At 36.4% G+C, this 13,234-nt stretch overlaps 1 protein-coding gene across 1 annotated transcript; it reads left to right on the top strand.

Annotated features, from left to right (window-relative positions):
- Positions 1-1,660: 1,660 nt before the first annotated feature.
- On the top strand, positions 1,661-3,664 carry LOC131692317 (uncharacterized). The gene is made up of 2 exons (XM_058979299.1): positions 1,661-1,941; positions 1,993-3,664. The coding sequence occupies exons 1-2, from the start codon at positions 1,819-1,821 to the stop codon at positions 2,479-2,481; spliced, it is 612 nt and encodes a 203-aa protein (XP_058835282.1). The 5' UTR covers positions 1,661-1,818; the 3' UTR covers positions 2,482-3,664.
- The last annotated feature ends 9,570 nt before the right edge of the window (positions 3,665-13,234 follow it).

The following is a 13,234-nucleotide window of genomic DNA, read 5'->3' as shown; positions in this document are numbered from 1 at the left end:
CTGAAAAAAAACTTAGTGACAGGACTAAGCTAGGGCCGGATTGATGCTAGCTCTAAAAAATGGAGATACAATTTGTGTTCCTGAGCAAACTCCTAGTCAAGCGTGAAGTCCGCTAGAAAAGTAGCCTATGATAAGCTAATGAGAAGCAGGCTTATTCAATGCTCCGACACATATATCTTTTTTCCCTGATGATGTAGTAAAGAATTTTACAATCAAGTAGGCTACTGAAATCGATGAACATTCGATAGACTCTCTTCAAAATCGTGACAATGCAGAAATGTTATCCTCTATGGCTCGTCACCATGTTTTGAAGATACCCGTGCAATGTGCCGGTCACAAATTTGAAAAGTGGTGAGACTAGTAGTCCTTGATTAATATTGTGTGCGTGATCATTTCGTTTGCTCATTTCTCTACTGAGTATACATTTCGTTTTGCACAGTCACTACAGAGACAATCACAATGAGGTAATTGGTTTTCACTATGAAAATTACATTTCAATTTCAAATTTATTTTCAATTTTAAATTTAAAAAAAAAAGTCAACTCCCGTCGACATCTTCGATAAAGAAACCGAAAAAAGGGAAGCTTGTAATATTCGTGATTATTTCGAAATTATTGAAGATTCGTTCGGGTCAGCTGTCGGAATGAAATGTCGTGCGGACGGGTGTACAACTGTGTTAACTTGTATAACCGTTTTCAACCTTGAGCGCCATTTTGCCGGTAAACATCCGAGAATGGCGAGGGAGCTAGGAATCGTCGTTGGTTCGCTGCGGAAGCCCCAAAAGTTGACAATACTGATTAACAGGCAGGAATTCGTTCAAAACTGTGTAGAGCTTGTGACCGTATGCCATTATCCGTTGAATATTTTTACTAAGAAATGCTTTCGAGGTATCATAGATCCAATCGCAACTAAATTACAGCTTCCATCCTACGAACATCTCGGCATTTTGTGAATCAGCGGAATCGACATTCATTGAAATTATTACCAAGGAGTTGAAAAACCGAATGTTCTCGATGAAACTGGATCTCGCTACACGCCATGGACGGTCTGTGATTGGTGTAAACGTTCAGTTTATCCTAAACGGGATTGTTACAGTGCGAACCTTGGGATTAATTGAGACGACGGATCGACACACTGCTATCAATATACAAAAAGAAGTTATGCAGCTTATGGTTAAATTTAATTTAAAGGAAACCCAGCTTTACACTATAACAACAGATTGCGGCAGTAATGTTTTGAAATTTGTACGGTTGATGATTCAGGCACTAGAATCGGCTTTCCAGCTTGATGCAGAGGACCAAGTTGTAAACCAAGACAATGCCATTCCAAACGATTCCACGGACTCTAGTAGTGATGAAGTTCCGGAGGACACCGATGAGGAAATGATCACTGAGTTAGACTACGTGATTAATTCTGTAAGATGTGGAGCACATGGTGTGAACCTTGTGGTGACGCAAGCACTTTCAGACGCATCTTCGACTAAAATAATTGGAAAAGTAAAGGAACCGCTAGCAAAAAGAAACTTCCTTTTCTAGACTGCACGACGCGATGGGGTTACACCTATCTCATGCTAAACTGCTTAGTAGACCATCAGCAGTTTATAGGGGATATACTGCCAGATGCTTTGAATGATATGTTTGATAAGGACTTCTGGGAAACATGCAATTTGCTCCGTGACACTCTGAAACCAGTTTTCATACTAACAAAGAAGTTACAAGAACAGGACATCACATACGGAGATTTTTATATTTTGTGGAGAGAGCTGCTACTTGAGTTGAAGGACAGGAAGAACTCATTATCTGAAAGACTTATTAATGCAATGGAACAACGGGAACGCACATATTTCGAGAACGACGCATTTTTGGCTGCAATTTTCATGGACAGGAGGATAAATTACATTGGGACTCCATTTTTGAACGAAGAACAGCAGAACCAAGGAATGGTCAGTCTAGGTTTTTTTTAATTACTACAATAAAAATATTTTCACTTGCAGCAACATTTACAAAAGCTTTGGGAAGCAATGAGCTTAGAATCTGCTAAGCCTTGCACGTCATCCACTACAACTGCAAAAGATAGTTCATTCCAAATCACTCAATCTGTTCAGAAGGTTAGTCGATTGGAACAATTTCTGCTGGAAAACATTGCATCTGCGGCTACCAGCGACGTATCCACAATGGCGGTTAAACTGAAGAAGTTTGTGGTTCAAGACCGTCTACCGATTGAAACGGATGTTCTTCGATGGTGGGAACAGAACAAATGCAACGATCTGGATTTATACAACTTGGCTTGTATAGCTCTGGCAGTACCATGCACTCAAGTCAGCGTGGAACGAGCGTTCAGTGGATTCGCGCAGGTGTTTACCTCATTTCGCACCAGATTAGGGAAATCGAGAATGGAGATGATACTTTTTATTAAACTAAATTCAGATTTGTTCCGCACATATGATGTTGAAATCGCTCCTGATAGCACCTTATCTCAATAATATACGATACATCAGTTCTACAAATGCAATTAATAATCGCAGTAAATACATTATTATGAATTATTATATTTGAGGCTTATTTTGTTGAAAATCGATCTCGGCCTACAGTTGAAGAGTTGCATGTTGTATATTTTATCCGTTCATGGAAAGTATTTAGATCTGTTCTAAATGCACTAATTCAGGTTCAAATAGGTAGAGTAACTATAGAAATAAACGAATATGCTATTCGCATTGATCCCCGGTTCACGGCTGCTCCAAAATTCACGAGTGGTGTGCTTACTTTCTGGTGTAGGTCAGTTTTTTGTCGAAGTAGCAGTACTCTGGTTTTAAAAGACCTCTGGTGACCTAGAACTGCAAATTTAAGTAGTTTGAGAGACACATTTTAGCGAAATTTTCACCTTTTTTGCTTTCATCGGAGTATCGGTTTGAATCACAATTTGCTATGTGATCGCACGCCCCAAACCCGTAACTCCGGAACCGGAGTCGGATCGGGATAAAATTTAATAGCCATCTACGGGGACGCAACATCTTTCATTTGAGACCAAGTCGTTGGTTCGGTCTAGGCGTCTCCGAGAAACCGATGTGACTGTTATTCTGAATTTGGATACTTCCGCCGGGGCTTCCGAAACCGATGATGGTGGCCAATATGACCAAAGAGACTTTGAATAGCTGCTAGTGACCTAATACTACAAATCTAAGCAGTTGTGGTCACATTTTGGAAAAATTTTCACCATTATACTTTCAGTGCAGAATTTATTAAAATCGATATTTTATGCGTGATCGTACTCATCACCCTGTAATTCCGGAACCGGAAGTTAGATCCATTATAAATTCAATGGCAGCCTATGTGAACGTTGCACCTTTCATTTGGGACTAAGTTTGTGAAAATCGGTTCAGCCATCTCTGAGTAAAGTGAGTGAGATTGTGTTCGCGTACACACAGACGCACATACACACGCATACATACACACACACAGACATTTGCCGAACTCGACGAGTTGAATCGAATGGTATATGTCACTCTGCCCTCCGGGCCTCCGTTAAAAGGTCAATTTGCAGAGCAATTGCAATACCTTTCTATTGAGAAAGGCAAAAACATGACGACAGTAGCGCACCTGGTAAAGATATCCCAACTACCCTTGAAACGTTGAATACTGAAGATGGACGTCTGTTCTCTGTGATACCTTTATCACTACTATCAAAATGATGCAAAACCTATTAAAATGGGTGCAAATTAAACATTATATTATTTTTGTTTCGAGTGCTTTACCGTCCACACGTGGCTCGTCAAGTTTGTGGCTGGCGAGCCATTGTCTATAAGTGCAAAGTGTACTAAACATGTAATCAACATTTCCACAATTATATTGAACATAACCAGCCATAGTAATGGTTAGGAGAGGTGAGAAAGGCACGATTGCACCACTAGGTGGATTAAACAGGTTTTTTTGAAATGTACGTGAAAATTTGCTAATTTTTTTTCATGGCAAAAACCACTTCAATTTATTTTAGATACCGTCAAACGGGGTTACTTGCAACACTTTTCAACTTCAAAGCGGTATAACTAAAAATGCTGTAACATTAGAATAATTTTCAATATGTACAAGCGCTAATGGGAGTATAAAGACTACTAAATGGTATTTTACAAATCAAAGCATCATTCCCTGTTTTCACGATGGACAAAAATTATGCCTGTTGCAAGTAACCCCGCATATGGGGTAACATGCACCACATGAACTTCATTGAAGTCTATTGCTGTATATTTTTGTTTACCTTTAGTACATTGACCAAATGTACGATAATTTGGATACCCATGTTATTTACAAAGAACAGCGACCAAATGTACTATAATTTGGATGCCCATGTTGTTTATAATCAACAACGTTTTTGAACAGCGGGAACATTCGATTTATTCAAGAAATTCGTAGGAAAGGCTATCTAACAGGGTTTTAACCCTGCATTTCAGAACTAGTAAGTAACAAGTATTATCCATAGAACTATAACTTCAGTTCTATCGCAATTAACGTGATTAGATTCCACTGGAACAGTGCAGTGAAACTATCAGTGAACGGCGAGAACTAAATTATACTACATCTTTGTTGTCTTCAGATATTATTGATAACAGATAACCTATTAATTTACACTGTCAACGACTATCTTTTCCATGCAATCGGACTATTATAAATGCTAGAACAATCCAGTTGAGTCAGTGGTGGATCCAGGGGAAGGGTTCAGGGGGTCCGGACCTTCCCGAATTTTTTTTTATCTCATTGAGAAATTTTAAAATAGTTTCTATTTTAAATTCATTCTAAATTCCAAATCATTCCAAACCAGATTCCAAAACTGATTTTAAAAAGAGGGGTATTAGATATTACGTATTGTGCATTGAATATTTCAAAATCGAAATTTCGGACCCACTCCGAAATTTTTTTCTGGATCCACTCCTGAGTTGAGTATGAGAAGATAGAAATTGAGCATTTTCTAGTATTGCTAGAGAAGCAAGTTCACGTAAAGACGACTTCCTGGTACTGTTCTGTATTTAAGGAGCATTTTCATATTCTAGTTGTAGGTCCGGACCTTCCCGAAATTTTTTTTATCTCATTGAGAAATTTTAAAATAGTTTCTATTTTAAATTCATTCTAAATTCCAAATCATTCCAAACCAGATTCCAAAACTGATTTTAAAAAGAGGGGTATTAGATATTACGTATTGTGCATTGAATATTTCAAAATCGAAATTTCGGACCCACTCCGAAATTTTTTTCTGGATCCACTCCTGAGTTGAGTATGAGAAGATAGAAATTGAGCATTTTCTAGTATTGCTAGAGAAGCAAGTTCACGTAAAGACGACTTCCTGGTACTGTTCTGTATTTAAGGAGCATTTTCATATTCTAGTTGTAGGTTAATTTGATTCAAAATGCTATACAGACTATTATTTGAAACGCTCAATCAGCCAGATGGCTAAAGTCATAATAGTAATTAGACAAAATACTGTTGCATGTTACCCCACATGGGTAGTTAATATAGTTAAATCGTTATCTTGCATATATTTGAGAGGGTAAACAAACATGTATCAAACAGTAACGTTTGTTGTTGTATACTTGATCTGTACGTGAGATAGAAATGAAATGCTCTTATCATTGAAGTGGACCAAAGCACGACATTTCACTTGATTTTTTATTGAAATATCTCAAAATACAGAAGATTACCCTGTCGCGCTAAAGAAACCGAAAATAATGACTGGTAGTACATGATTATCTTTTAACATATGCTGGCTTTTGACAGCTATAATGCTAAATTGCAAACACTACTATTAGCGTTGTTAAATTAATCTGAACAGAAACATGTTGAAGTGTTGCAAGTTACCCCGCTGTTGCAAGTTACCCCGTTTGACGGTACTGTAAACCGGGGTGACTTTGATCATTCGAAACTTTTTTCGTAGATCGCTTATTAAACCAGAATAGTCGATCGAATCATTTTAATTTAGAATGATTTTTACTCTAAACATATAAAATACTGTTTTGTTATACTTTTTGAGTATATTGTTCGGTTTTGGGGTACAAAAACTTCAAAAAACCGAAATTTGACTTTACCTTATTTTTGCGAAGCTTCGTAAAGTGTCTATTTTTATAAAACAAATAAATCTCAGATTTGAGCAAAAGTAATAAATTACAAGCGAGTTTTTATTTTCCTTTAGATTGGGATATGCCAAATTTAGTTTTAAGAGATTGTTTATTTTAAATACATTTTTTTTGTAAAACTAGTTGGCAATTATTTCAAATTATTTTAATTTAAAATTCACAACATTTTTTTATTGTTCAATATTCCAACGTGTTAAAATGGATGAAACTTTTTGTACATTGATAAAGCACTGAAATAAAATAATTTTAGCAGTTTTAAAGGTTTTCAGAATCTTTTATTCTAGTTGGACACAAATTATACTAATTTTGGTTACTCGAATTTTAAGTACATTGAAATACTTTGTATAATACCAATTATCATTTATTTAATAATGAGTATCTTTCCAGAATTAATTTAAGCAAACATTTGAATGAAAAACATTGACATCAATAACTTAATGTGGATGAACGTGCAGGTTATCAAAGTCACCCCGTAACACGAAAACGGACTTCAACTTGAAATAATTTTTGAAAAAATAGCTGTAAGCGGACAATTTTAAGTAAAACCATCCAATCTTGTTCTCCATACATCAGTACATGTTTTAAAAATATTAAACTTGAAAAAAATGTGTTGCGTCTAAAAATATGTAATGATTACTTCGAAAAGTGATCAATGTCACCCCGGTTTACGGTACTTGTCGTAATTGATATTACTATTAATATTACCCTACATCATAATTGTGTTGATATGCGCCATGGAAAGGATATTTTCGTATTTAAAGAAGTTCATTGAACACAATTCTCTTTCCAGGGGTTTCGAAAAATCAAATGTTTCATTAGAATGGTTCCATTTTTACAGAATCAAGAAGTCAAACATAAGTATTATTCAGTTCGAATAGTTTTACATGAAAAAAACTGAATTAAAGGTAATGCATTTGATATTGTATGATATTATTAATTTAAACTACCTACACTATCGATATCAATAAAACCGACTACAACGTCAACATATCAACATATATCCTTCGTCAGACATTATATCAACTGTATGATAGCTCAGAAGAGAAACTAATTGAACTGTTCAGTTTTCAACTGTGCACAAAATTTCAAAGCTCACTTGTTCCAAAATTTCTAAATACAGTCGCCTTGCTTTGCTCCGTTCGCTATGTGCTCCTTTTAACAAGGTGTAAATATTCGAATAGTTGGCAAGGAGATATACTAGGTACATGGAGAATAACTTGGAAGAAATTCACGCGAGCGATATAAGAGAACGAAACATTACTGCGTGCCTACTTGGTTGTTGAGATTTTTTTACTCCCATACATTAGGCTTCAGAGGAGCGATATGAAGCCTGAAGAGAAGCAATGAAATCGAAACATTTGGTTTGGCTTAGCAAGCCAATGTAAGATGCACTACACACCAAAAATAATGAAATTTAAACGACATGTAAATCAATACGGATGTAAACATACAAAGCTTGAACCAAAAATTAGATTGAAAATTAAGTTGAATTCGATGCACTCAATGGAAGCATCAAAAAGCATATGAATTTACACTTTTGTTCGTGTAATATTACATGTCATTTATTTTACAGCAATATTGGATTAAAAATACATTAAAGTGCATTGGTATCCCGTTCAATGAAAATGTAATCTTCAATTGACGTGTAAAATTAAACTAAAATTCGTTGAAGAAAGCACTACAAGTTGTGTGTATTGGTGGTGGAACTTAATTTTACATTTATATTCATGCTCCAAATATGTGCATGAAAATAAATTTAAAATCACAAAATATTTTTCTCTGTGTATGTTATATTGCTCCTTAGTCCAGAGCACCAGTTACCCAAAGGACTTTGAAAGCTACCCAGCAATCAAAGATGATTTTCGAAAAAACGTCAACGTCCCCCCATCATATTGTTCTAAACGAAAGCGCATCAATATTTTAACATTTACAACTCGTTTGCAGGGCATGTGTGCACTCTAAACACCTTTGCGACACAGTGTGTCATCGAAACAGTATTCTCTAATAGTGTCATAAATAATTGAAGCTACTAATAGTGTGAAAACAAAACATGATACCTGGTAAGTCAAAGTGAAAAAGTCGTTCAGTGCGAGTGTTTCGTCTTTCTTTGCAAGCTCTCGCACATTTTTGTTCAAGAACAGAAGAAAGCCTAGAATGCAATACAGAACCAACATTTCAGGTTCATGCATTTTTCATCTCTCCCATCTTCCATCGCTCAGCTCCGGTATAATAGAATACTAAGACCCTGGAAAAGGGGATTGTATAATTTTTCTCTTCATACCACACTATGCACACGGGTATTGGGGGAGGGACGGGTGAAGCAACAAGTTTCCCTTCTATTTTTCACATGGACTTATTTGTACTCGCCAAGTGCCAACCGGGTCCCGTTCCAGCTTTGTATCGCGTCACGTGTCGAGGCCCGGTGTGAGTTATAGCACCCAAGATTTTCAGGTTGAGACCAGCGGAGGTAGACTTCTTGGCCTGGCAATCTACTCCGGGCAGTTACCTATTCATAACTCTCGTTGTTGTGTCATTTTTTCTCCCACTCGGGGCTATTCTATTCACAAAGGATGGTATTATCATTGCAGCTGTAAATTGTATCCTGAATGTGTTCTTCTGCTGGCTTGGATTGTATTCATACAGCTACTGTCGTACGTACGTGTACCCCGGCTGGCGCACAGGAATTCCGATTATTCACCGTTGAGCCACCCACCTACAATCCGTTTGGTATCTTAATTCGGCACGCTTTCAAGTCCGTACACCGAACGCCTTTACATCGTGCTTCATTTTTTGTATTCACATGTATCGTTGGTATCGTGCAATAGGGACACAACTGAAAATTTAAGGTTGAGAAAAAGCGTTTAAAAAATTCGATTCAAAAGTAGTAGAATATGTCCACTGTTTTCTGACAATTTCATAAAAAGTTTTAAACGCACTTTGACGTACACAGTGAAACGAATTTCAAAGCGGATTGTAGTGGAGTGAAACATTTCACAATTTGTTGTCGTTTGTCATTTGAATATCTATCTAAAACCGATTTTTTAGCTGTTTCCCTATTTCACGAAAACTACGGTCTGTATTTTCGTTAGTAACGGAACACCTTCCGTTGTACCTGTTGTATTCCAGCAGCGGAATCTGTAGAATGCCTATTCGTCGTTAATATTTAAGCCAGTCGCCTCCAATTTCACTGTTTGCGTGTATGGTATCTCGGAACACACTCTTTCACGAATGATATTCTCATCTTCCGTTGGTATCTTCAGAAACCCTCCCGAAAGAGTTCGTAGGTGAATGGAAATTTTTCATTTTTCCGCTGTCTTCGGATTGTTTATGGGAAATGCGTACCTACCGCGTCGACGTTACTGGCTACTGGAAGGAATGTCGGGCGGATGATACGTTTATTCTTCATGGCTATATTAATATGACCGAATGCGTCCGCATAAACAAGGGACCGGATGTTCTTTATATATAGAATCTCGCAAACGGGCACTATAATTTGTCTCAACATCATTTCATAATTTGTGTTGTTTTCTGTTAAGGAGTTATATACTGTTGCATTCGCTGAAAAGGTTAATTTTCGATTGTCTCCTCTTTTGTTAAATGTACTTATTTGTTTGGATTATCTGAAAGATGGTTTCTCATTTACAAGATCGGTTCCGCTAAACCTAGATTCTCACGTTCATTCCAACAGCAGCTCTTTTCATCCACAAGAAGTGATCAGGCTGTCCAAAAAAATGATGTACTAAAAGTCATGGTACCTAATCCTAGAATGTAATATATGTATATTTGAAGCTCTTTTGAAGGACGAATATTTTTTTAAGTTTTTTTTTTTAATTTAGTTTTTATATCATCGATAGATCCTCTAAAACATGGTGAAAGAAGTCGAAACGCCATTTCCATAAGTAATTTAGTTATAGTTACAAAAAAATTTAGTTTTGTGTTACAAAGAAATACGCCGCTCTATTCGTGAATTACTGATATTCTGCATTTCCAAATAGCTCCTCTCGCTATAATTATAGCAAACCCGATCCATCAAATTGATTTGTTTCCTGGTGGACGTCCATTACCACAAAGAAAACATCGAAGGCAGAGCAGAATATAAGTCCATCGATTTACCTTCCAGAAAAGCCGGTACCCATCACGCCCCGCCAATTGAACCAGAAATTGATTTCCGGCTGTAAATATTTTATTAGTAGTAATTCAGGTCGGGTCCGCTTGGCGTCCGTGCTGATCCACTGCGAATGGCTGCTGATTGCATCAATCCTTCTGTGGTGGTGGCATTTAAACTGGAGGGACTTCCTAATGTAGTAATTTTAATCTGCACCATTTCTCAGGAACGAAACCCGCAAAAGAAATCGCACCCGACCGATCCGAATTTCGGGATAGTGAGCTGCATTGGTCGGTGGAAAGTGGGCAAGTGAGAAATGGACCCGGTTGTTTATCTAATAGAAAGGAAAACCTTTCAATTTTCTAAAGTGAAAACGAGGAGTTCGTCAATCCTTTCGCCTCGCAAGAATCTTCTTCCGAATGGTAGCAAACTGGTTGGGCACAGAAGCTTGTTGGGTTGAAATTAGGAGATCCGCGCAAGCCGCAAATTAATTATTCATTGACCTGAATTAATCACAACGATGCCGGTGGCAATTCAACAAGATGTACGATGGTGAGGATTCGTTCTGGATAAGACATGGCTTCATATGCGGTGGCGTGAATTAATGGAAAGGAGTTTCTTTGTCCATAATTATTTTTTATTATATTCTTTTTCTATATAGTATAGATGAGTAAAAATCCTACTCTCATTATTCTCATTTCAGGGAGCAGTCCTCCCGGGGATAAAAAACCATGAAAAATATGGAAAACCTGAAATTTTCCTGGAAAACCTTAGCACAAGGTAAATTTTATATACAACTTTTTTACACATACCAACAAGATTGTACAGCATATGAACATAACATGCAACAATCAGAAAGCAGCGCATTCCTTAGACATATCTCAACATGTTTTAACAGGTGAACATGTCTCTAATCGCAACAGAAAATTTGTTAACGGGATTTTGAAATATATATTTTGAAGTATATCAAAACTAAGGAAAATTTGTGATATTTTTTCTTGGTTTTGGTATTCTTTTCTATATCAAAATCCAGTTAACAAATTTTCTATTACGATTAGAGCCATGTTCACCTGTTAAAACTTGTTATGATATGTCTAAGGAACAACCTTTGATGATATGTGGACATGTAGGGCCTATTAAATCAGAGTGTAAGTGATTTTCCTATGGAAACATAGCAAAAACACGATTTTTGATTGGAGACACCTCTAAATCATGTCCAAATTAAGCCATTTTTGGCGAAAGTTATTAAATTCACACCTGGAACAAAAATTTGGGCTGACCCATGTATATTTTAAAACTTTTTCAAAATGTGGAGAGGTCTAATGGTTATAGTTGCATTTTAAATTATTTTGGACAGAGTTTTATTTATTTTTTCTTTGCACTAAAAATCCAAAAGATTAATCGTTGACTTAATTCTAAATATTTGAGTTAATTAAATAAAACCGACAATTTAATAAAAAATAAACGCTTTAGATTCCTATACAAGTTTAGAGGGACAAACAATTTGCTCCCAACCAGTGCGATTTCCATTCAAAACCCTTCGCTCAATGAAGCAACGGAATATTGAAACAGCAGACCCCGTGCTTCAGTAGATGCACGCACAATTTCGAAACGATGACCCCACCGTCGATCTCAACTTTGTAAGCGGACATTTAGACGCGATAGCCATTCAAACAAGCATTGTCACCACTAACGTCATTTGCTTGCTTTAGACAGAATATTACAGAATCATATTCTTTCAAAATCTTTACAATACTTAGCGGATTATCTTTGGTCCGAAAGAAGCTTAAGTATAGTCCAACCGAGTTCAATCAATGTTTTAAAACGAGAAATCGGGATCTGGGTCTATTCAGTAGAGTTTATTCATGCCCGGGCCTAAAGCCTGGCGCAACGTGTAAGCTTAAAGAATACGAAGACTGAAATTACGGGAGATATAATATGTTTAAAGACAAGCCAAATGATAGTAATGACATTCCCAACGGTTTTTAACCGAAACTGTTTTGTTAAGTCAGCAATACTTTTTACGTGATTACTTATAAATGAGGAAAAAAATGCACAGGGAATCAGTAGATAATCTTATATATAAATATTCATAATGAAATGTGAAAAAGTTAATTCTTATACAGACATTTTCCAATACTTTTATCATATTTGTTTCATATGAATTAGTGGGAAATAATCGAAGCCTTTTGAACATTCATTATAGAAGGGCGGCAAAATTAACTTTTCGCCCGGAGTGTCAAAAAACCTCGCGTCGCCACGCCACTGCATTAACATTTCCCTCACTCACTCTCAATAAAAATCAACTGATTTGTGTATCAATTTGTATTCTTCCTAGTTTTAATGGAGCGTTATAATCTCTTAGTTTTAGGAATTTAAAAGTGTGAAACAAAGAAATTGCCACTATCAAGTTAAAGCAAACGTGCTTATCAAATGAACGAACTTACGAAATTTTTCAGCAGATTTAAAAATAATCGAAGCTTTTTTCTGATGGCTGAAAATGAACCTGATGCGACTCGTGGTAAATAGAAAAAATATTCATTCAAAAATCCGTTTTATTCATTCAGTTGAATATCGTACAATAATATTCATTTAATTAATTATCTAGGTAAATGTTTTCAAATGCTGGTAAAGCACATAAAATAATAATTATCACCGCTTACATTGTCCTAGGGCCTACTGTGATGTGTGATTCGTTGCTGCATATTCGTTTCGTGTAATAATCGGAGACGAATGAAAATCAGGGATGAATGAGTTTGTTCGTTTGACGTTTTCAGTTGCGTCACTGAATATTGTAAATGAATGCGGCTGAATATGATGAATCAATGAATTTGAATAGTGGAACCTGGGGCAATTCGGAGCTACTTAAGCAAATCGCAATTTTAGGTGAATGAATGTGAAAAAAGATATCGGTCAAAAGTTATAATTGTTAGTTTAAAACCTCAGCTACATTTTGGTACCATAAAAGGTTCATTTGCATCACTCAATGGCAGCGCTAGGCGACGATTTGCA

Source organism: Topomyia yanbarensis, chromosome 3, assembly GCF_030247195.1.
Source record: "Topomyia yanbarensis strain Yona2022 chromosome 3, ASM3024719v1, whole genome shotgun sequence".
Taxonomy (NCBI): Eukaryota; Metazoa; Arthropoda; class Insecta; order Diptera; family Culicidae; genus Topomyia; species Topomyia yanbarensis.
The sequence above is the reverse complement of the archived record's forward strand: the minus strand, read 5'-3'. Positions and strand labels throughout refer to the sequence as shown.

What these genes read in the sequence shown, in the direction of transcription:
- LOC131692317 (XM_058979299.1), top strand. Translation starts at nt 1,819, where the DNA reads ATGGAACAACGGGAACGCACATATTTCGAGAACGACGCATTTTTGGCT. An exon ending in AACAGCAGAACCAAGGAATG is followed by an intron (nt 1,942 to 1,992) that starts GTCAGTCTAGGT and finishes TTTCACTTGCAG; the next exon opens with CAACATTTACAAAAGCTTTG.